The sequence below is a fragment of the Centruroides vittatus genome, unplaced genomic scaffold (genome assembly GCF_030686945.1).
Source record: "Centruroides vittatus isolate TY-2023 unplaced genomic scaffold, ASM3068694v2 scaffold_435, whole genome shotgun sequence".
Lineage (NCBI taxonomy): Eukaryota > Metazoa > Arthropoda > Arachnida > Scorpiones > Buthidae > Centruroides > Centruroides vittatus.
In genome coordinates this window covers 7,933,214-7,959,041 of record NW_027122708.1, presented here as the reverse complement: position 1 = coordinate 7,959,041, position 25,828 = coordinate 7,933,214, and the positions used below count along the sequence as shown (strand labels likewise).

Here is a 25,828-nt window from a genome sequence, read left to right as displayed (position 1 = left end):
CTGATTTTAATCAGCTTGGACATAGTGAAAGTACATTGAAAATGAGCCAATGTGTGTCCAAAGTTTTAATCCAATGTGCCTTGAAAATATTAATTTTTGATGTTTGAAAAGTTTGCAGCAAATGGTTATAAGCCATAATTGATGATACATTCCACAAGCACCACATAGCATAGTCTGTTAAATGAACATTAATTAATGGTGGCTGCCAAACAGGTGTTATTCTGGCATCAATTTCCAAAAATTTTTAATATTTTTTTAATTATTTTTATTTTTAATATTTTTTTATTAGGTAAAAATTACAGAATTTTTGAATTTGCATATTTAATAAAATATTTGTGTCAACAATTGGAAATAAATGACAGTGTATTTATTGTACATCTTATTGTCAATTTTTAAACTTTTTTATAATGGCTTACAATTTGTCAGATGATATAAATCATAAAAACATATAACACAAATATTTCTTACAAACCATGCATTTTATAAACAGAAATGCTGAGCATTCATGTTTGAATTGTCTCATCTCTTAAATGGGCAGAAAACATATCTGGCTTACATTATTAAATATGTTTTGTTGTGTAATCAGTTTTGATGCAAACTATGCCAAACAATTGCCATTAATAATCAGATTATTTTATGCTGTAATTAATCATTAAAAACTAATTAGAAACTAGTACCAAATTACTTAGTTTCTAATTATTAATTATAGCATAATAATAGTCCAATTATTAATGGCAATCATTTGTCTTCGTATCAATATATCGGGCTTCAGGATGTTAATATATATATATATTTGATGCATATTGCTATGCATATTTTATCATGTCTTCGAAAACTGAAGAGGGTAAGTGATAGTATTGCCACCTTTTCAAAATTTCTGACCCAGACAGCAGGTCAGGTTTGTTCGAACAGAAGTCCTTGACACATGCGCAATGTTATTTTACCATATGAAGAATAACGTGCATGCCAGTTCTAAACCAGTTAGGGACTTGTGTAGGAGAAACTTAAATCTTAAATTAAGAAATGAAATAACTTAGCTTTAAAGGGCTGAGAAGCAAAAAAAAAGGGGGGGGGGTTGGAGAGTGTGAAGTCTTTCGCTGTTAAAATAAAGTAAATTTATAAAAATATTTGCTAGTACTTTGTTTCATCATAATTTCACAATTTCTACAAAATCCCGGTCCCAGACAAAATTAATTGTTAACCCAGACAATGAATTAAAAACGGACGGGTGGCAACACTAGTAAATGATGATAAATAAATGAATGAATTTTTATAACATCTTCCCTAGTAGATAATTGATGTTTATTCTGCAAAATCTCAACAAAATTTTGAAATTTCTTAAATGTTTTAATTGTCAGAAGAAATAGACATCACAAAGTTGACAATATGGAATACAGCGAGGTGAAATAATTTCAGTAACCAATTTACAGTTGCCATCATCATCTGTAAACACACTGTTAAAATGTGCTGATCTGTCTGAAACCACCCATGAATTCAGAATTAGTAGAAATTCTTGATCTTTACAATAATCTAGCAATACCTCTTTGACAAAGCTGCTCTATCAAACATCTATAGCAGGTTCCAGTCTGGAATAACACCATTTTTTGTTGATGTAATTGTCTTTGAATTAAAACATAGATATTCAATATAGAATCTTCTTAATCTGATGCAGGACACTGAAGGTACCCAAAAACATTCGTTTTTAATCAGTGAATGCTGGAAAGTGAGAGAAAGGCTGAATTTTAGTAGTTAAAAAATAGTTCCAGCTTCAAAATTAACAAGTAGATAGATCTAATGCATTTTTTGATTTTATATATTTTGTAACCTTTCTCTGACAAATAGAATGAGCAGTCTTGAATTTATTAATCCATCCATGTAATGTAAAACTCTGGCTTTTCAAATTGAACAGCAGCTTGTGATGCCCATTGCTGTAATATTCTTGTTGTCACAGGTTGCATCTGCTGTCAGGCTTCACAGAAACAAGCAAAAGTCCATTTGTCAAGCATGTCAAATTTTTCTTTTACACCACCTTTTTCAATTTGCTTTCTCCATTTCTGTAGGTTTTTTTGAATGAAGTGCACTACCTCAATTCTTTTGAATGGTTTTTAAACTCCAATTAAGATGTTCTCTTACCAAATTCAGAATTTAATTTAAATTGAATAAAAATTCGGAGTGTATTGGTGTTGCAATACCATCCAGGGAAGATGTGACACAGAGCTCTCCAGGATGGTATTGCAACATAAACACACTCCACTTTGGGATCAGGTGGTGATGCTCATGCACTGTGATGAAGGGGGCCTAGTGTACATTTGGGAGGCCCTTTTCACCAAGTTGCTGTCGCCTTGCAACTCCCCCACCCTGGATTTGCCTGGAATCTGGATTGATCTATACAAGTGATTAAAACATCAATATTAGCTCTGCTCCTACACCCTCTGCCTACTCTGTGTATTAAGGTGCATGCGCTTCATTGTTATGCATTTTTCAAATTTAAGTTTATAACATTTAGAACAAGAAAATTTTTAAAAGTTCCAAATAGCTAATACCGTTCTCATTTCAATTTAAAATTTTGTTCAAAATTGATACAATTTTGTATCTACCTGAGGACGATGCCTTAACTGCATCAAAAGTGCTCGTAAGAAAATAAAACACACAGTAAAACGATAGTTAACGCCTTTTTGTGTGAATTTTCTCTCCAATCATTCCAGATTGTTCAATTTTTCCTCTTTTTTTTTCTTTCTTTTTCCATTTCTTTCAAAAAGGACAAATTTACATTAGGTTCATCCATGGATATTTGAAGTAATTTGTTTTTTCTAGGCCTGACATACTTTCATTAAATAATTTTAAATTAGAAACTGTTGAATGACCAAGAAAACAAAGTAAGATCTGTGTTTACTATCTCATTCTTCTCATTATTCCAATTGAAAGTCATATGTTGATGTTTTACAACTATTGGTGATGGTTAAAATCAATGTATGTAGCCAACGTGTTCACTAGCATGGATGGGTTGTTGATTTGTAGATTGTAATCATCCATTGATGAGCAATGACAAAGATGGCAAGCACTTTCTGCACCTACTGGAAAAGAAAAAAATGTCCTTGGTTGTTGATTAATTTCTCAATGTGTCATTCTTTAAGATGATTTCAATCAGCAACATCACTTACAGTTAGTTGTGGCCCAATTGACAATATAGTTACTCAAGTAGTCAATGACAACAATTATTCACTTATTGCCTAAACATGATGTTGAAAATTCACCCAGTATACCAATGCCAACAATATTGAAGGACTCCTCAATAGCAGAATTGATACATTTCTCCAGCTGGTACTTATGGCAATATTTCCAGCTGAACTGAAGAAGACCGTTAAAAACGATCGAAAACGTTTTTAATTTATTAAAACATTTGTTGCTGGATGATTAAAGGTGCAAATTTTCATATTAATATATCCAGCATTGATACTGCCAAAAGAACTGTATATATTATTAAATGTGACAATTCATTCCTCTCCAATAATAGTTATGGCTGATTCTTCATATATCCAGGTGTAACTGAGATAGTGTCAAGCATTGAGTCAAGGTAATAGACTTCATAGCTGGGTCTATAAAAACTTGGTAATGCTGTTGCAGAGAAATGATGGAATTGATAATTGTCTTGGTTATGCTGTGAAATGTGTAACCAAAGTAGAAAATGGAAGAATTCACACTTTGTCTAAATTCTGCTCAACAGATGCTTTTATACCCCACAGTTGACATGACAGTAAGCTTCAGCTATGGTGCTGCTGCCTCATCTATGAACCTGTACAGGTTTTCTGTCATGGATAGTGGCTCACCCACTTTCCAAACACCAATATCACCATTGCTTTTCATTCTACACATTGCTCCAATGCCTTATACTGTTTTCTGTCAGCATAATCTTGTTACATCATGAATTCTCAGTGTTTATAATGGAAGTTTTCAATATACAGTTACATTAACTGTAACCATGACAAGTGTTCTACCTCAATTTTTGTGTATCGCAAATGCATGTCACCCTGTACTTGCCCTACAAAAGTTTCAACAGGTTCCTAGCTTTGTGACAAGCTTCAACAAATTGTGATCTTGGGAGGGTTTACATATTCCCAAGATCACAATTCATTGGTCAAGTTACTTTATGACCACCCTGTATATCATCAATATATAAATAACATTGCTAGACCCGATATACTATAAAGCTTTTTTTTTCTTCCAGTAATTCTAAATTATTTAAATTAATTAATTCAATTATAATTATTTAAGTTAATAAGAAATGGTGCCTATCACCTCCCTCTAGGGCCAAATTGGTTGCATAAATTATTTAGTATTTAGCAATATCTAGCCTGATAGAATTCGGCATTTGGTTGGCATCCAGCTTTATAGTATATCAGGTCAAGCAATGTTATCAGCAAAAAAATGCAAACCATTCTAAAAGTTCACAGGTGACAATCCAGCACAATTAAAAATATAAAATTTTTTTTGTAAAAAAGGGCTGACAAATTTACAATTTAATAAAACGTGACAGAGACTAAAAATGTCTTTGCTTTTTCGTCATGTCCAAGACTGTTTTGCATTTTTTTGCAGAGGCATAGCCTCTAAAGAAAAGTCATCTCTGCAGTGAAAGATAGTTGTTCCTGGTAACCACACCCCACTTTGGCTATATATATATGCCTTGCTGGGGTTTGCGATGGCTGGTGGAGTGCCTTGGAGGATGTTTACGGGACGTGGGCATTGGATGTGTCCCCAACCAGCGTTGTAATAACCATTGATGGTTATAACGTAAGCTTATATATGCTGGAGGAGGAAATCGGACTGGAGGTCCGGATAGCATAACTGGCAATGTATCTGCATGGTAAGCAGGAGTCGTGGGTTTGAGTCCTGCTCTGGGCCGATTTTTTCTTCCAGTAATTCTAAATTATTTTAATTAATTAATTAAATTATAATTATTAAAGTTAATAAGAGATGGCACCTAACGCCTCCCTCTAGTGCCAAATTGGTTGCATAATTTATTTAGTACTTAGCCATATCTAGCCTGATAGAATTTGGCATTTGGTTGGTGTCTAGCTTTATATCATCAATATATCTCTCTTATATACCAAATGTAAGGGAGGAAGATGGAAAGAACTTCATATTCTAGGATTCTTATCACCGTTTTACAGAAGTCACCTGATAGTGGGATCCCCATAGGGACATTCTTTTGTATGTAAACTTTATCGTTGAACTGAAACACAGAAGAGCAAAATATCACTAGAAAAATCATTATTCCGAACACTACCATCCTCTAGGAATAAAAAAAAAAAAAAGACTATTTCTCAATATTGTACAATGGAACAAACAATAAAACAAAAACTATTGTTATATAATTTGTTCTATATCTTTAACAAATATACATTTGACAATGATTGCTAAAAGCAACTGAAAACATTTGTTTTGATTAAAGTGCATAATTTTTGATAGATTTCTAGTTAGTTTGATGAATTTTAATAAGCACATCTAGTTTATTATACTGTTTTTGGATTATATTTCTACTTTATTTCATCCTTCCATCAAATCAATTAATATTTTCCATTTAAATTTCCATTTCAAATATATTAAAATTTAAAGCATCTTAATAAATTCCAAGATATGGTTTATGAAGAAATTTAACAACTTCTAATTAAGAAAAGGAATTCAAATAAACTTAAAAAAATCAGTTTAATTTAAAACTCAATATACACAACAAATTACACTTGAAATAAAAATTATACTTACTTAAATGTCCTGAAACAACTTTGACTGGTAAATCTAGTTCATCTAGGGCACTTTCTTTCACATCAAGTCTTGCTAATGTCACATCACCTAATATATTAATTCATTATTTTTTAAAATTCATGTATCAAGTTCTGTTTTAAAATATTATCACATATTTTTTAAATTAAATTAAAATTTCTATTCATTATTATAATGGAACATATTAAAATCATAACAACAATCATTTTAGTTAAAATTATTAATTTAGTTAAAAGTCTTCATAGCATTTAAACAGTATATTTTAATTTTTTAATGATAAAAATTTAGAATTCTTGTTGATTAGAGTTACAGGTTTGAATTTCATACTAGACACATTTTTCTGATATACCAAAATTCAATTTACCATACTTTCCTGTGGATAACAGTGTATCTATATTTAAAAATCAATTTGTAAGCAAGTGTAAATTATGTAGAGTTGCTATATTTCTATGACTATATTAAAAGGCAAAAATGATTAATGCTACTACTCTCTAACTTTCACTCCACTCCACCCCATCCCACCCCAAAAAAGTAAATGTGAATGAAGTTTTAATTAATATTAAATACAGGTATTCCTTGTAAAACACAGCATTCCTACAATGCAGTTTTCCTCTGACACAGTTCAAGAATTAGGGATATCCCTTGTAAAACATTGTGTTCTTAAAATGCAGTTTGAGAACTAAAGACATCCCATACAAAATGTCACAATTTTTAAGTGCAATCACTGTCATTTGATATTTTTTTTAAATTCAAACAAGCATGCATGTTGTCTCCTATTTGTCCATGGATTTTAGAATATTGAAATTTCCAATGCTGTTTCATGCCTTTCACCCAGTTTTCTTTAATGAAGACTGACTGTACAATTTTCTTCTTCCTTGTTCTAGCTTCTTATTCTAGCTTTCCTATAAGCCAGGTGTCACTGGTAATAATGCTCTAAATAAATCCAAAAGACTGTCATTGTGTTTTGATTTTATAGATTAAAAGTTACTAGATAAAAAGATTAAATTTTTAAAGATCTCTTAGACAAATGCATACAAATGAAAATATCAGATCTTATAAAAAAAATAAATAAAATAAAATAAAAATCAAGATTTGCTGATACTTCAGATTAAGGTCAATAGGGAAGCTCAAAAAATGATGATATTTTATCAAAAAGAAAATGTCCTCATTTAATGATATTTAGCAGTAAAGAAAAAAAATTAATATTAACATGAAATACTTTTGATTATGATTGTTAGTTGACACACAACTTATACAGAGGCATTCAGCTAGGGCCACTCTCAGAATTCTTGGTTTTCCCATGGAGCAAGGCATTTATTTTGATAACAAATAGTCTTACAGGGACCATATTATATCATTAGATGGGGTCAAAAATATTATTCCAGTAATGTGAGACATGGGTGACTTGTGCATCCCTATCATAATTAAAGTCAACCATGGACATTACAAGACATTTGTGTCTTGTGGTCTTTGCACAAGATGGCAGTTTTGGTGCAAACACATTGATTCTATAATGGCCACATTCTATAACATTTTTTGTGTACTTGGGTCATCATGAATTTTACTTAGTTTTTTTCCTGTGTCAACATCATATACTGTGTCAGGTTAGTTGTTTTGATATGTATATGGCTTTGGCTACTTTTATTTCATGTTTGGTAAATGGACTTTGTCATAATACATATTATTTGAAATGATTAGCATGTCCCACTAACAGAACATGTCAGAAAACCAAATCGGTATATGGGTGATCAACAACAACACAAAACACCGGGATGTGTTTAAAAAAATCATACTCCTAGAACCTATATCCAGTGTGACGAAAAAATGAATGAAATGTTTCAAAAAGTTTTGAATCCAAAAACTCGTGACGACTTGGAGGATTCAAACTTTGAACAATATTCAGATGAAAAATCTGAACTGTTTCCGGGGTCAAAAACTGACGAAGAACCACCTCTTGACACTCCTGATGACAATTCATTGGCCAGTGACAAAGATGATGACAGTAATAATTCTACTGTTCAGCAATCTACTAATATCGTCTGGCAACCAATTGGTTCAACGCCTCATAATATTCTACAATTTCAAGGAAACAAAATGTTAAACCTTTGTAACATTAATCTGTTATTATTAATCTGTATTAATCCGTATGATCCATTGGACATTTTTCAATTTTTTGTCAGTGATAATATTTTAGATATAATGATGAACGAGACCAACAGATACATTGAACAATATTTAGCAGGCAAAACGTTGACATCGAAATCTTGTTTGAAAAAAATGGCATCAATGAAAAACTGTCAAAGTTCCCAGCAATCATAATTTGCATGGGTCTGTCTCCCTTACCAAATGTCAGACTTTATTGGTCCAAAGATTCCTTGTACAAAAACTGCCTTATAAAATTGATCATGTCTTGAGAAAGATTCAAACTTCTGCTGAGTTTTTGGCACTTTTCTAATAATAGTTCATTTGACCAGAGTAACCACCTGTAAAAAATTAGAGAGATTCTCACCAAATTATATAACAAATTCAAGAATGCTATTACTCCAGGGGCACAAATTGTCATCAACAAAACAATGATTCCTTGGCTAAGTCGGCTGCTATTTTGGAAGTACATTTCTGAAAAATTATGTAGACTTTGATCCAATATTTACAATTTGGAATCAAAGTCTACAAGTACAAGTTGTGTATACCAGGTGGGTACACTTATTCCAGCCAGGTCTACAACGATAAACAGATGTCCAATCCTGGAATTTCACACAGCCACACTGTCTTCTATGCAACTCTGCGGTGGTCTCTGGAATACAGTGTCTCCGTTTACACTGATAACTTTTACACAAGTATGGATTTAGCTCAAGAGTTGATGGTCAAAAATACAAAACTCAGAAAAAACAGACAAGGTGCTACAAAAGATTTGGTAAAACAATAACTGAAAAAAGGTTAAGTATGTGGGCTAGAAGATAATCAAGGAATTTGGGTAATGAAATGGGTGGACAAAAGACCTGTTCTTATGCTTTCATCTGTGAAAACACATACTAACATACTCATTGACACTGGGAAAAAATCAAAGTAAACCCAAGAGCATGTGCTGAAGCCACAATATGTCATTAACTACAATTTTGTTAAAAAGGAGATCTTTCAGATCAAATGGCATCCTACTAAACCCCACTCCAAAGAGGCATAAAGTAGTACAGAAAGCTAATGGTGGCTTATTTACTGGGCATTACCATCGTCAATGCCCATTGTATCCATTCCCAGTACCATAGTCTAGAATAGATGCCTACCAATGATAAAGTTCCGCAAAGTGGTGTAAGGAGTTGAAGTTTGATTATTTTTTAGTTGTCCCTAAAAAGAAAACAACAACGTTTTATGTTTGAAAGATAGAAACTCCCAAACAACCACTAAAACATACTAAACTCAAAATTAAAACAAACAAATATTTATTTACGTAAGTGATTGATCCTGTAACACCTCAATATGTAAATAGGGTAGTGCAGACTTACACTTTTAAGCAGATAAAAGACAACACACCTGATTAACAGTGGTATAGCTCCCAAAAGTGAACTACTTTTGAACCGAATTGTCTGGCATTCTTTTTGGTGAAGTGACTCATAAGTCATGTATTTCTTTCTTTTGAATTTACTTGATATAGGTGAAAATTTAATTTTAAGTCCCAAGCTGGGAAAAAGAATTTCTTTCATTGTTTTTTACTTGTACATAATTGATCTTGACTAGTTTTTGAATAATTAAAATATATATTTATTACTAACTTCTTATTTATAATTATTGTTGTTTATATATATTACTGTTCAACCTAATAAATGTTATTGTGAATTTTTGCATATATAAGTGTCATTTTTCAATCATTGTATTTTACTTTCTCATTAAGTCCAGGCCAGGTACTTGATAGAACTCTAATTTTGTGTACCCTGCTTTTTTGTGTTACACAGTATGTTACAGTGGTGGCAAAAAAATTAATTAGGGACTCTATTGAACCCACCTTGTAGTGGCAGGATTCATACCCTGCAGAAGAGAAAAGGTTCAACAAGGAAAGTATGTCACCATTGCCAAGGTTGCTAAGCAGACACAAGCTAAAATGCTAACTACCTTTTGTGTCAACTGTTCTAGGCAGTCAACACTTTGATGTTTTCTATTGAAATAAGTTAGGCAGTCTGTAACATCCAACATGATCATAATATATTGTATATTTATGTAAAACATTTCTTGCAAAAGTGAGTTCTGTATTATCATTACAATAATTGTGAGTTGCTAATGCATTTCAATTTTTACAACTAACCTATTATTTGGTAAATAAACATTGTAAGTACACATGTTAACCTTCTAAACTGTGTGTTTAATTATTTATAGCTTTAATAAACATCTCTCTCTATTGTGAAAAAGAATAGTATAATTTTGCTAACTTTTGGAACCTAACCCTATGTTTTGTATTAGTCCTTTGTTTGTACAACACAGATTTGCATAACACAGCACTTTTTTGGAATATAAAATAAGACTCACTACAACCAATAACCGGTGCAAATTATGATTAACTCTTGAATAACAAATGTTTTCATAACCCCTTCTGGGTTCTTCCTCAGGCTATATTCATCCTGGTGTGGTATGCAGATATGTACTTTTTTGGAACCTAACTACCATGTTATACAAGGGATATCTGTACTGTAAATCATAGCTTCCCATGGGAAAGAATATGGATTGATATATAAGAATAGACATACACTTGTGCAGAAATCTGTCACTGTCATCCACCACATTGAAAAATGAAAGAATATAGCTTGTCTTTTATTTTCTCATTTCAATAAAGGATAAGAACAGTTTAGCTAAAATAAAGGATTGTCGTTTGAAATAGAGGATGTCTTGCAACTCTAGGGTTATGTGATGAGATGATACAGCTTATCTGATTTCAAACTGCAATTATGAACTCATTCATTAGCTTTTCCTTTGTCTAAAACAGGGGTGTCCAACCTTTTTGTTCCTCTGGGCCACATTGGAAGAAGTCATGGAGTTTTGGGCCACAAGTATATTATATATACTTGTGCCCAAAGCTCCATGACTTCTTTGGGCAACGAGTATATTACAGGCTATATACTTGTGGCCCAATTCTTAAATAAACAACTATATTTAAGGATTGGGCCACAAGTATATAGCTTGACATGTCTAGATTATAGTAATAAGTATTAAAACTTTATCACAAAAAAGAATATTTTAAAAAATTACTTCTATAAACACTCAATTTTTACTTAGAAATAAATTCATTTATTATAAAGGAGACAAAAAAAATTTATTTGAAAAACACAAATATTTGTTTTAGACGTATTTTGAAACCGTGCCGGTAATTCTTGTTGTTTCTTAAACTCTATGAGGTTCCGATACACCGAACCTCAGAGTTTAAGAACCCTTTTCAAGGAAAACCCTTTTGTAATCTTGTGGTATGTTTGAATAATTGTAAATAAGCTTTTGTATATGTACAGAAAACTTTTGTGTATATATTTTATTTTATAACTGATTTATATGTATTATGTATTTTAGTTGGCTGAAGAGGGGCCTATGCAGCCCGAAACTTACACAAATACAGGTGTGTCTCGACTAAAATAAATTTAAGATGAACATTGCCAAGTGTCCGTGTATTTGAACCTCACAGAGTTTAAGAAACAACAAATATTTATTTCATTTGGGTCTCTAATTAATAAAAAATGATGAAATGCCATTTTAAAGTGCATTTTTATTCAACTAATATATTTATAAATAATATGTAGCCCAAAAAGTAGCCAATGCACCAAATGATATTTTTTATGCCAAACTAAGAAAAGGGTAGCCAAATCTTGCAATGCTAGAAGGAATGTAAGTTCGCCGAAATGGGGGGAGTTTTTATTCCCAACCGTCGGGATGGCTAAGGGCTATTCGCATGTGGGTGGCGGTTTTGAGGAGGCAGAAAAACAAGCGTTTCACATAGAAACCGTTTATTTTAGTCAAAAATGCTTACATAAATTTAGCAATGGTCCTTGAGTTCAGAGCTTTAGGTTGTTTTCGGTTTCGGTCTGGTCCTATGCTGGAGGGGCCCCGTAGCAACGTCGAGTTAAAAGTTCGAAATTCTGAAGAGACAGTGCACAAAAGATGAACGGAAACACTACTATTGGAGGTAAATGAACACAACAGGTAATCTAGAGGAAGCTCTTCTGTCCTTGACATCGGAGGCTTTATAATTTTCTCGGGATCGAATCATTGCTAATTGGCTAACTCTTCTCCTCCTCGCTTTCCAATTGGTTTCCCACCTGTCTCCAGGTGTAAATGGACCTTCGTTAGGTCGCAGGAAAGGTCGACAAGAGAAGGTTTATCCGACACCGTCTTTTAGACTATGATCGCGTTTAATTGTTGACTATGACACCAACGCTCATTTTGATATATATTTTTTTTTTCTTTCTAGTTTCGTTTTGCTTTCTAAACTGCGTCTTAATTTTTTATATTTTTCTTTCTAAATTTTCTTTACCTAAAATTTTGTTTTTCCCGTTACTCTTTATGAGCGTCGACATCAAAGTCCGGTGTCGCCGACTCGACACTTATAAAAGTTATAATCTTAGGGTTTGACTTAACAAACTTGTACATATCCCCTTTGGGGGGCTATTTCCGGGCCTCACAGGAATACTAAATTAAGCTGGAGTTGGGACTCAAAGGATTATAGACCCAAATGCAGGGAAAGGAGAGAAAGGACAAAAGATAAAGAAGCGAGGAAGGTTGGAAAATTAAGGGTCAATATTTGCATAACAGTTTAACAGTGCAAAAGACCTATTTAACCTAGTATTTGAAAATATTTCCTTTCCACTCAAAAATAAAATATGTATAAAAGTTTACGACTTTGTGAAACTTCTTTTTTTGTGTTTATGCCATTGAAATAAATAAATAAATAAAAATTGTCGGTTTTGTTACACATTTATTAGGCCGCCTTGGAACTTGTCTTGGGCCTCGTGCGGCCCGTGGGCTGGACACCCCTGGTCTAAAATTTATCATCATCAAGAGCATCTTTTATAATTTATTTAAAGATAAATAAATGAATCTAAAATTTATTATCTTTAAACAAAGTGAAAAATTCTTTGAATGATAAACTGCATTGATCTTCAATCACAATTTTTTCCAAAACCATCAAAAGATATGTAAGCATAACCTTTTATTCTCTTCTATTTGTTTCCTATACATCATTCCATGATTTAATTGATATTATTACACACTTCTATTTAAACATTTATAACAAAGGCTGATAAATTTCTGATAATTTGTCTTCTCTATATAACTTTCAGAAAACTATTTAAAAGCTTCTGTTTAGAATGCAATTGTCAAGTTTGTCTTCTACAGGAAATAGAAGCTGAACAATCAACTCTCAAATTCACATCATTGGGTATTATTTGACATTAAAATTTTTTGTTCTATTTAATTTTACCATTCATTATTATTTGATAAATAAAACAGAAAAGAAGCAAAATAAAAAAATTATTATTATTCAGAGCTACAAAATTTTCAACACAGTTTAGGAAGTTACATGTTAAATACCCTGTTTCTTCTGTTTCATTTATTTTATAATTACAGTACATCTAAAATGAACAAATATATAGGCAACTTTCTCAATGAAAAAGGTAAACTGAGATATGTTGTTTTATCAACAATACAAGAAAATAAACTAAAACGTTTTAAAATAAACACTTATGTTTCTTTTATTTATTATTTCTATTATTTATTAAAGTTACTTCCTGGTAGATATTTTTGGTTTTAGTATGTTTATTCACCTTTCTTACTCAAGGATTCTTCAGATTAAAATTTTATTACAAATTGGAACAGCAGTTAATCAAATAGATTTTAAATTAACATTAAGAACTATGTGCAAATTGATGCATTTGTTCAGAATAGAAATTATATAAATAAATAAATGTTACATATTTACTTGACACTAATACTGGAAAAAAGTCATCAATCATCTGTTTGTTTATTTTTGTTTTTTCATGATACTATTCTTTATCACATTCAATTTTACTTAATGACAAATATTTTTGATTTACAGTCAAACCTCAGTTTACAAACTTAATTCATTCCTAAAAGTTGTTCAGAAGCCAATTTGTTCTAAAACTGAAACAAATTTTCCCATAAGAAACAATGTAAAATGGATTAATCTGTTCCTGACAACCCAAAACCTTTTTAGCTGTATTTCATGCATAAAATGCCTGTAAACACAATATAATATTATATATATATATATATATATATATATATATAATATTACTTTATTTATATCTATATCTATTCTGTATACAGTACTGTACATATTAAAAGCAAAATGTTTTGTCACCAGGGGCCAAAACCAAAACTAACACTTTACAAAGAACTGCTATAAATAGAAACTCTGACTGCCAAGATGAAATATAACCAAATCTATCAAGACCAACAAGTACTTTATCCACACCTTCCAAAATATTGTGTTTCAATTTATTTGATTTTAACTTTAAATTAATAAAAATTTTATTTTCAGTTTCAGTGTAAAAGCCAGTTTTAACTATTATTTTATTATTTTTAAATTTCATTACTATTTTTAGTTTAATTAACTGGCTACCTAGTATTAATAAAATATATATTATTATAATAATTAATATATTAAATTATATTATGTTAATAAATTTTTGTCATTTACCGTATTTTACGGACTATAAGACGCACCTTAATTTTGGAGGCAATTTTTCGAAGAAAAAAGTGTGTCTTATAGTCCGTAAAATACGGTAATTTAACTTAATATTTAAACACAAATTCTTAAATGCTATATACATTATGTGAAGTCAATTAACACAGTTTTCATTAATTAATCTGATTTAAATTCAACTGTGGCATGTACTGAAGAACAGTATCTTTTCCACATGCACATTGAAATGTAATTTAAATAGCAACATCATCGATGATTTGTTACATAACATGCAGCGATCCTGGCACCACTAACTTCTGAATCGGTAGTCCTGTCATTGATTGGTCAACATTCTTTAACACAGGAAGAATTGGGAGTGACCATTTGTAGATGGCTCTTGCTAATAGCTTGTTCAGCAACCAGGGCAAACAGGTGTTCATAACCCAAGGTTTGATTGTATAGTATACATTTTCCATAATTAAATCACACAAACGTATTTAATTCCAAAATTCATTCAGAAAAACATTCAAATAAGAACAAATGCATTTGTTCTTATTTGAATGTTTTTTCTGAAGAAGATTGTTTAAAACAATTGAAAATGTTAGAATAAAGTTATATATACTGCATTAAAAAGTTTTGGAGAGTATTCTAAATCCATACAATGCCTCTTAAGGTCATCCTCATTCATCATCTTTAATATAGGAAAAAAAATTGAAGAGCATATTGCCTTTTTGCATTTCTTTACAATGCAAAAAGAAATTCAATATGCTCTTCAATTTGTTTAAGTCTTTCTTCCATAGAGATTATTCCTTGATCTACTTTTGCTAAAAAATAGTTCCTATAAAAATTTGTTTCAGGAGTATTCGTACATACATCTGTTTCTTCATAGTCAAATAAACATTTTCGTTTTCTTGATCCGAGTTCTTCGAATACAAGAGAAATGTCACATTTTGTACAAATTTCATTTGCTATTAATTTTGATTTTAGGAAACTATTTTCTCTAAAATTTTTTAAATAATGTATTAATCCCTTTAACAGTGACATTACTAAACTTATGCAAAAACTTGATACTGATTTATTTATTGCAATTTACTAATGTCATCATTAAATACTTTTAGTTCTTTTAAATAATTACCATTTTTTGTTATACAAATGCCTAAATATGGTGTAGAGAACTACTGTGGTTCAATGAATTTCCTAAGAACCACAACCCCTAATTACTGTGAAAAGGCTGGATGGTATAAAAAAAGTCAAACTAAAGTTCTTAAAGGCAAGTGTCCCAGTTGCCTGGCTCTAACAGTAGTACTGACAATAAATTTTAAAATGAAAACCTTATTAATTAAAAGTTTGGTTATTTTAGCCTACCATTGTCATGTTTATTGTGATACTCTGATGGTATGGAATAACACAATTTCATTAGTCAGATATACAAGAATTGATTTTTTTCAACAGAAAACAGTCATTGATTTCTATGTGCACAATGAGCTAATTCAAGATATCCAAATTTTTCTAATGTTAACTTAATCATGTCATTCACAGATGAATGTGAAATGGTAATCAATTAACCAATCAAATTTTGTAAAAATGGAACAAATATTTAACTCAGCACTCTCAAAAATGCCTAAAAACACACAGTACAGAACCCCCCTATAACACGGGTTCATATAACACGGATTCGTATAACACAGCTAAAAAATTGCGATCGGGTTCGTAACACGCTAAAAGAGACTCATATAACATGGTAAAACATCATTGCCGATTCGTGTCATGACAGGATTGGTCGAATCTGAACCAATAGCGGATATTGTACAAACTGTTGAGTTTAACGAGCACTGGACATACTAAAAAAACATTTATTATTCACCAGCCATAAAAATTATATTTTTATTAATGATGTCTCCAAAGTTAAGTTATTTTTCTGCGAAAAATTCACTGATCAGGAAACACACGTCCATCATTCGATGAGCCACTCCGCAACAAAAACAAGCTTAAGCAATAGCGTTGTCGAACGGTGCGCACTCGATAAGTAATCCTACAATTTTTTATTTATAGCATAGTTTATATGGATTATACGTGATTTGGAAATGTTTGAGTCAAATTAGTCTAGAATCGATTAATTTTATAGAAGAAAACCTTTCAAACAGCCATAACCCCTAAACTGCACACGTGCCGGGCTATGGTTGGCTCATGTATTTAAGTGACTCATTCAACACGGATTCACATAACACGGAATGTATCTACCGTGTTTTAGGGGTGTCTAGTGTATTTTGTGCTCACTGGTAACTTTGTATTAAGTAATCTTATTCAAATGCCACTCTCCCACTGGTCTGATAAAAAGGGGTGTCTTATTACAAGTAGAGGGTTGAATTTAATCTGATCAAAGCAGTCATTGACCTCCTCCTGGATGAGAGGACAGTCCCTAAAAAGTTTCATTGCATTTGCTCAAACTGAGTTAAAATGTTAAAAGAACAAACTAACCAACTTTCATCTTTATATTTTAAGTAAAGAGACTAATTAAAAATGTAATTATGCCCTAAATGATTAAAATTATAATTTTGTGTAAATATAAAATTCAAATTAATTTAAAATTTAAACTTTTTCAATGTGTAACCTGAAAAAAAAAAAAAAAAACATTTTCTTTGTTCTTTAACTCCCTTACTGGGCATTAAAGTTTGATCTTAATTAGGTTGCAATTTGAAAAAATTGTAGACCTATAAATTCCCACTATCACCATCTGTCTTTCCTTAATCTAGAGAACAAAGTTAGATAGATGAAAGACAAGACCAGATACAGAAACCTTAGGGCAGGAGGCCATGATTAACTATACACAAACTTCCAATGCAAACCAGAAGTCACATTATTTCAAAGGTTTTCCCGTAAAAGGTGTTAATGGCTTCTATATTTCAGTCTATTTTATTTTGTTTGAGATTTTCATTTTTTAAATATTAGCACCAAACTATTATTGCAAAGATTTCTAGTGTAAGGAAAAAAAAATAAAAAAAAGTAACTGCCTTAGTATCCTTCTCATCATGTCATAACAATCTGTTAACATTTTACACGAATTGAAGAAGTAAATAAAGTATAAATTATGCAAAATTTAATGAAAATAAATTTTATAAATAATATTTTCAATTACACAGAGAAATATTTTTAACTATGTAAAGATTTTTAAAACTGAACATAAAACCCAAAATATGAATGCTTGAAAGATTTTAGGAGTCAGAAGTACAAGAGTGGATCCTTATGCTCTGTTCCTGAATGAAACACAAGCAAAGAGCAGTAATTAAGTACCTACAGAAAAAGGATATAAATCCAAGAGAAATCAACAAGGATTTGGAGGTAACTTTAAGTGACTATGCTGTTTCACATGACTTAAAACTCAGCAATAGGTATGTTTTCATACTTGATGTTCTTCCTTAAATACTTAAAAAAAAAGAAATAAAATGGAAACAATACAAAAAAAATTTGTGCTTACTTAGTAAATACATACTTTAATATCTATATGTAGGCCTATAAAAACATTTAAAAGAAAAATTTATATACATAATATTAATGTGTTATTTAACCTTGTTCATACAGTGAGTGCATGCATACTTCAAATATTTTAGGCACATGGATGTTTTGCTGTTTATACAAAACAATGTGGTTTGGAGTTGGATGTTTGCACCATATAGTTAGCTCATCTCTATCCACATATCATCTCAATTTGCATCTGAGTCCACTTCTACACTTTCTAGAGTCACCAGTTGTTCTATTTTAGTGTCAGTGTCTGAAATGTGAATATTATCCCCTTCTGTATCACAACTTCCATCTTCATGACTGCTTTGCAACAAAATCCCAAAAATTCTCTGCTCATCATTCAATGAAAGAAAATTCTTTTGCACCTAGAGGAAGAAAATGGCCAATAATATGTAAATGCTCAAGATAACACCTGTACACAAGCCTAAAATCTTTCAAATAACAAACATTGCATTAAAAATTATACTTCCCATACTTTCATTCTTACAGAAATCACCACTTGGTGTCTGCATGCAACTTCAATTAGAAGTAAACCGTATGTATGGAAATGCATGGGGGTGACAGTCACTCCCATCCAGTATCAGTGTTCTTTCCTTTCATCTTTTTCTCAGAAAAACTACACAAATGTTGAATGATTAGGACTATAATATTCACGAGTATTTCCAGGAAAGGTACTGAAGTGACCAAAAAAATTCAAACTTACATTTACATACTGTATGCATTAAAATATCACTGGGATGACTCAGTCACCCATGAACCCATTCCCAGGTTAAATAATAGTATTGTGAATTTAAACATGGTAGAACTTCATGTAAAGATTAAAATGGTTTAAGTCTGACTGTTATGACTCAGAATAATGTGGACAAAGTGCATAATTTAATACTACAGAATTGAAGAAAAAAGATGAGATACTGTTTAAGAAACTGGCTTTCATATCATACTGTATATGATATTTTAACTAAAAATTTGATTGTGAAAAAAATTTCTAAAAGATGGCACTTTGAATATTAACCATATCACAGAAGCAATGTCATGTTGTAATTTTAAATTCTCTTTTAGACAAGTATTGAGAGAATAAGCAGAATTTTCTTGATAGATGTGACCGGAGGGTTGGAGTCTCTGACTCCTCGTCAGGATGTGACACAACCGAGTCGATCGAGACTCGGAAATCGCGACACAGAGTTCTTCCGTCGCGCAAGCGGTCGCGAGTGAGCGGGTACGTTTGCGGTGGAGGTGGAGGTAGGAGATCCAAGGAAGTGAGTCACTCAAGACACCGGCTAAGTAACAAGGCTAATTTTAATAAGGGAGTATAACAACATTACAGCAAGATGCATGGTTATTACGGACGTATTTTTAGATACGCAGAGAGAGAGAGTTTACAAACAATTCGCGAGTTGATAAATACCTTAGAGAGTCTTGGAGCCGTCGTCGGGTATCACTGAGATGATAAGGTCCACGGAGATTCACAATTAGAAGGAACAGTTCACAAGATAATCCGCACGGCACTATGGTCTTGGTATAATTCCCGGTTCGGAAGATGGCGGAAAGGGTTCAGGATTGCTTTCACGATAACTAAATGACAACTGCTGGATTTGTCATCATTCGTTCGTTTTATTTTTTCACTCGGGTTTTTTCCATGAGGGTCGGGTGTCCAATACGTAAATTTCTTCTACCAGTTCCTGGTGGCATACGTCTAACTAGATGGGTCATCCTCAACGAGGAAGCAAGTTCGTGAAAAATAATTTTTATGGGTTTCAACAGATCTTCTGATAAAATGGTGGAGAGAAAAATCAAAAAATGTTTGATTGAACACCTTCGTCCCTTCGTCCGTCACATAGATTTGTAACATGAATGGAATGTGGGTTCATCATTATGACCCTAAAAGTAGCTTTCAAAGCATGAAATGAAAGCACCGTGGTTCCCCTTGCAACAATTTGATAAAGTTTTAGTCTTTGTTTTTTGGGAGGCACGAGAAGTATTATTATTTGTTGTTTAAAGAAAGGGTCCACAATAACAAAAATATATTACACTCAATTTCAAACCTGCTAATTGAAATTAATGAAAATCTGGAAAATTGACTAGAGATATGCTATTCCATCAGGATAATGCCATAAGTTGTGTAAGCAGCTATAGCAACACATCATGTGTTGCTACAGCTGCTATTGATTAAGCAGGATTTTAGTTGGTTGTCTTATTCACCAGATCTAACTCCTAGTGATTTCAGGCTGTTTCTCAAATTCAAAGTATATCTCAGCAAAAGGAAATGTTTAAGTGATGATGTGATATATATCGTTAATCCAGACGCCGAGACGACACAGTGCCTCACGGGGCATGGCAACTTTGCCGTGTACCTCAACCGTTTTGGCATACAAACAACAAGCACGTGTGACTGTGATAATACAACTGAGGGCGATTCTGATCACCACCTTTACTACTGTCCAAAATACGAAAATGAGAGACTTTCCCTCATAAGAAAGTGTATCACAAATGGACTAAATTGGCCACCTGACCCCAAAGATATCTTCAATAACAAGGAAGTGTGGCAAGGACTTAAAAACTTTGTGCATAAAACCAAGGCTTTATGTAATACTTACAGCAATGAAACTATATCTTAGTGTTCATGGGCTACCAAGGCACAGCCCTTGTTGAACACCGGTTCCGTGGTGAATAACCACTTGTCACAGTATTGTATTTATAGTTGCAAGTAGTTTGTAAGAAACACAAATAATATTAAGCTTTGCTTTGTACCTGGTATTCTGTAATTGGTGACACTCTACAAGTTGTATGTTCGTACGAAAGCTCACCTCTTGTTTTAGTAGGCTTTCCACCTTTTGTCAATTGTATATTTCGATATTGTATTGTATTCTATTTGTACCCTACTGTTTTCATCAATAAATGCGATGCAGGTGCCCTTGGGCCTCTCAAGTCTTCTTTTTCACACTTTCCTATCCCCCTTTACTTCACACTCCACATCTCATGCCTTCTCTTCTTTCAATTTCTCAGAGAGCAAAGTCTGTTACTAAATACAGATAGCTCTACTTACTCTTTAATTAAATGTAAATGTAAAATATATCGTTAGTCAATGGTTTTCAGAGGATGGACAACCTTTCTTCCAGGAAGCAATTAAAATGTAGGAGGATCATTGAGAAAAAATATTACAATTTACAACCAAGGGCAAAGACATTGAAAAGTAAAATTATTTTTCTGCTGTGAGTATTCTTTCTATATCAGGGAAGAGCATAAAGATCCACCTCTATATATCCAGAGATAGTCCATAAGTAAATAGACATCTGAATGACAGAAAATGCATGAGGAAATATTAACTCTAAAAAAATACATTACCATATTGAAGAAAGGGCTTCTTTCAATATTCTCTGGTAAGCTAATGGACAAATCCATTCTGTTCTTGGATGATGGAGCTCCTTATCACATGCCAAAAAGCTGGCAGACAACATAATACACAAGCTTTATAAGATAGTCACCTGACATGAATCTAATTGAATCTAATGAATTATGTTTGGAATCTGGATCATGCAGTGTGACAATGTTCATGAAAACCCACTTCCTGTGGAGAACTTTTAGCATGTTTATGTATTAAGTGAGCCAATATTCTGCATGATAAGATAGAAAAACTCATTGATTCTATGCTCAACCAAGTTAAAGCTTTGTAGTTTTAATATGTACATGTGGCCTTTGTATTATATGGATACTGTGAAATAAAAGATGATATCTATTTATGGACAGATGAAACCCTTTTTTTTGTTTCTGTTACAAATAAAGAAAATTTTGTTTTAGTTTCAGACCCCCTGACTTCCAACCCAAAGTTGAGTATCTGAAGATGAAAGGTACAAAAAACAATTTATTTATTGTAACCAAGGTGGACTTCACGCGGATCACTGAATAGGCAAGAGATGAGAAAATTAACATTCAGGCATTGTACGAATATCTATGTACGAATATCGCTATAATTACTAGCGCTTAGAAGGACTTTAGAAGGGCTAATTAAAAGGGCTTTTTTGTTATCTTCCAACCAAACAGCTGTCGACATTGAACTTAATGCCATTTGCTCAGCAGTAAATGCAGCGGGGTACACTAATGCCAAGTACAGGTATGTCTTAAACAAGGTCAAAAGATTGCTCTTTCCTGCCACGGCATTACATGTTCCAAAGGAATGCACGGTAGTCCTTCCCGCATTACCATTCTGTGGCCGAGTCACCATCCATATTTGCTGTGTTTTTAGGCAACACGCGCTTTTTCTACCAGTCTCCCCACAGCCAAATCTTAGGAGGCTACTGTGTAATGACAGGGATGCTATCTCCGTACTAGAGAGGTCTGGAGTTTACTCTATCCCAATGGAAAATACTATATCCGGTATTCACACCCACTACGTTGGTGCGACAACTAGAATGTTGGCTTGTCATATTTCCAAACACCAACTTTCCATCAGGGCAGACAAAGGTGATACCGAACTAGCAAGAATGATGTTACAGCACCTATACACCCCACTGTGGGACCAGGTACTGATGCTCAGGCATTGTAATAACAGGAGCATCGTGTTTATTTGGGAGGCCTTTCTTACCATTGCACTAAATCCGTGCAACACATCCACACTTGATTTGCCTGTTATGTGGGTCAACTTATATAACAGATTAAGACAACACCTGTAGCTCCATGTCTCAGTATTTTATAGTGCATGCGCTACGTCACCACACGCACATGTTTAAATTTCTTCTCGCTCAGTTCCATCGTTGGTCTTGTTCCAAAGTTCTAAAGCAGTTTGTTCATTTCAAAAAATTTTTTGGGTTCGAAAAAGGATTTTAACCGTTATTATCTACCTGACGAAGACAAAAATAGTTTCGTCAAAAGCGCTAGTAATTATAGCGATATTCGTACATAGTTTAACGCCTGAATGTTAATTTTCTTGTCTCTTGCCAATTTATTTATATATACTTCTGACTCTTAAAAATCTTTCAAGCATTTTTTTTCTTTTTAAATGGAGTCATTTATACAAAACAGCTTTATAGAACTGAATATAAAATTTTCAATCAGTTTTGTTAAAAAATTGCAAAAATTATCATAATAATTCAAATAGCTAATGTAAGAAAATTAATTTGTTAAAAATAAAAAATGTCCTTCATACCTATGTCACAAGTCTTTATAAAAATTTTTTGTAAAAACTACAGTCCAATAACATGGTTGTGAAGAAGAAAAAACAAAGGAATATAATGGAAAAATCTATATTGTACCTGTTGAAACTGATGTTAAATATAATAATATGCAGAAACAAATAGAATTTATTTTGTCCATTCATTAAATTGTATACATCAATATAGATAGATACTGCTATTTTAAACTCTTTTATTAAACAATTTTATTGGGCAATACAAAAGAAAATAAAAGAACCAGCAGAAATGAATATACCTATGCCCATAATTTTAAATATTACTATTTGTTTTAGGATATTGAGTAACATCTCTCCTTAAAATTTTGATTGTTAACTAAATTTACCAAACAAAATCATTTTATATAATTTATATTAATCTTTATAAACTGCTGTTCAAAGTTGTTGCTTTAAATTTTCCATTAAATATTTATTGCAATAACTCATACCATAAAAGTGACTTAAAATTTTTTCTTTAGAAATTAAACAATAACAACAACTTTTTTCTTAATCATTACTCAAGATTTTTGTAATCTATATGAACATTCTACATTCTAGCTGTCTAACATTACAAAACATGAAGATTACACAACTAAAAACATTAGAACAACATTCACAATGAAAGTTCTTCAAATATATAAGCAGACCATTTCAAGAAAGCTTATAATAAATCGATCCAGTTGTCAGTTTTTATTGTTTAAACTATTATTTAAATTTACAATTACTATTATTTATTTAAATGTAAAATTTACTAATTTTTGTACAACTCATCTTCATTTAATGATGAATTTGCACTTTAACATAAACTATTCAAAATTAATTTAAAATAAACAACATAGCAGACATTTTACATTCAAAATTTAAGTATTTTTTTTTATTTTTAAAATTTTGTTTATCCTCATTGTTAATTATTTAAAAATATTCAATGTAACCCGAGGACTATTAAACCTATTAAACAGATCAAAAATGACCATTTTGTAAAATAATTTGCTAGATATATTACTATATCACGCACACAAAACACTGACATTCAATAGTGATTGGAATGCATACAATTCCTACTGGTAGTAAAATATTTTATCATATGCATTTAAACAGATCATAAGACAACATAATTATCTCTCCTATGTGCATGATGATATCATGATATATATATATAACAGAATTCTTCAAAACTGGTTTTTTATGTTTGTGACGTTCACGAAAACATGTTCAAGACATCAAATCTGTCAAATGAACACTACAGTACTTTTTATTACACGATCATTTGAATTTAATATTAAAAACATTTTTTTAATGTACTTTACATTAGAAAAATGTTCAATCATTACATCCAGTAAAAATATAATATAATATTATACTAAGATGTTTAATCGATGATTCAAACTTTTATATAGAAAGAGCGTGCAATTTTGAGACTTTATCACACTGTAAGCACATGACAGAATCCACGCGCTTTAATTAATACACAAATTTGATTAAATCTAATTAAATATCGTTTTTAGCGTGTACACTTACATTAATCGCTTTAAACCAAACCAAAATCATACTTTTCCAACCCAATAAAGAAAAATTATTATTATTAAAGCAAAAAATATAATTATATTTAAAATTATAGTCGAATTTTTGATATCTACTGTACTGTACTTATTGAAATCGTTAAGATAAAAATAACTTACCACCCCATATGCCCAGTTTTAACTGAGATCTGTCTAAATTTTCGACATAATCGCCTATAAATCTATTTAAAATGTCTACGACAACCGATTCGAAAACCATTTTGGACGAAGTTGTTTAATATTGGTTTAAAACGTGATTATCATGACCGTGCGTTCAGTTCTGTACAGAACCAACAGTAGTAGATATTGCAGACAACTGGGTGTGACGTCTGCAACCAAGTGCCGGTTTCTCCCGTAGAAACGCATTCGTAAAATTTATCTAAATGATTAAAAAGAAAACAAGATTATAGATTATTTTACTGATATTATTTCCTTTCTTTTTATATTAATAAATATTTAAATATTGCTTAATTGAATGATGAAGAAGAAAATTTTATTATTATATTTCGTTGTTTGTGTTTAAACCATTTTATAAGAATGTTAATCAAATTACTATTATTCGTAACGTTAAGGAGAAATATAATACATATGCTTATATGTAATATAAGCATATGTATTATATTTCTACATAAGCGAAATAAATCAGTTAAGAAAAACACTAATTGTTTTCAGTTCGTAAATTATCATGTTAAATCAGTTTAAAATAACACAAATCAAGTGAAATTATCTTGATTTAACAAATTTATTTATTACTTTAAGAGCATATAAATATACATATATAAGTATGTATTCCGCTTATTAAATTCTATCAAGATAAATGAAATGTAAAGACAGTAATTATAAATTTTACAATAATTATACATGAAATGAGTGCAAGACAAACGTTTAATACAATTTTAATATTTGAATATTATGCTGTATTATATACCATTATATAACATAAATCCTCTTAAACTATGTTAATATCTTTTATATAAATAGCTTTTAATATCACAGGAAGGGCATAAAGCGGATGTAAACTTTTTTGTAACCATTTCGTACTGTACAGTACGTTGTCTCGAATCATAAATAAAACAAATTTATTCATCGAAAAAGCAAGGATATTGAATTAAATCTACATCTTTATCTGAAAATCTTCTT

General features: G+C 31.5%; 1 protein-coding gene across 3 annotated transcripts in view; it reads right to left on the bottom strand.

Annotated features, from left to right (window-relative positions):
* The window catches only part of Vps13 (vacuolar protein sorting 13C), a 273,667-nt gene extending 248,605 nt beyond the window's left edge, over positions 1-25,062 (bottom strand). For 2 of the 3 annotated variants that reach the window (XM_067287043.1, XM_067287044.1), the window contains exons 1-2: positions 24,809-25,062; positions 5,761-5,847 (exon numbers count right to left, since the gene is read on the bottom strand). In XM_067287043.1, coding sequence (XP_067143144.1) covers positions 5,761-5,847; positions 24,809-24,908 — 187 coding nt within the window. In that variant the 5' untranslated portion in view covers positions 24,909-25,062. The remainder of the gene's footprint in view (positions 1-5,760; positions 5,848-24,808) is intronic. The other variant, XM_067287045.1, reaches the window with a different exon arrangement.
* Between the last annotated feature and the right edge of the window lie 766 nt (positions 25,063-25,828).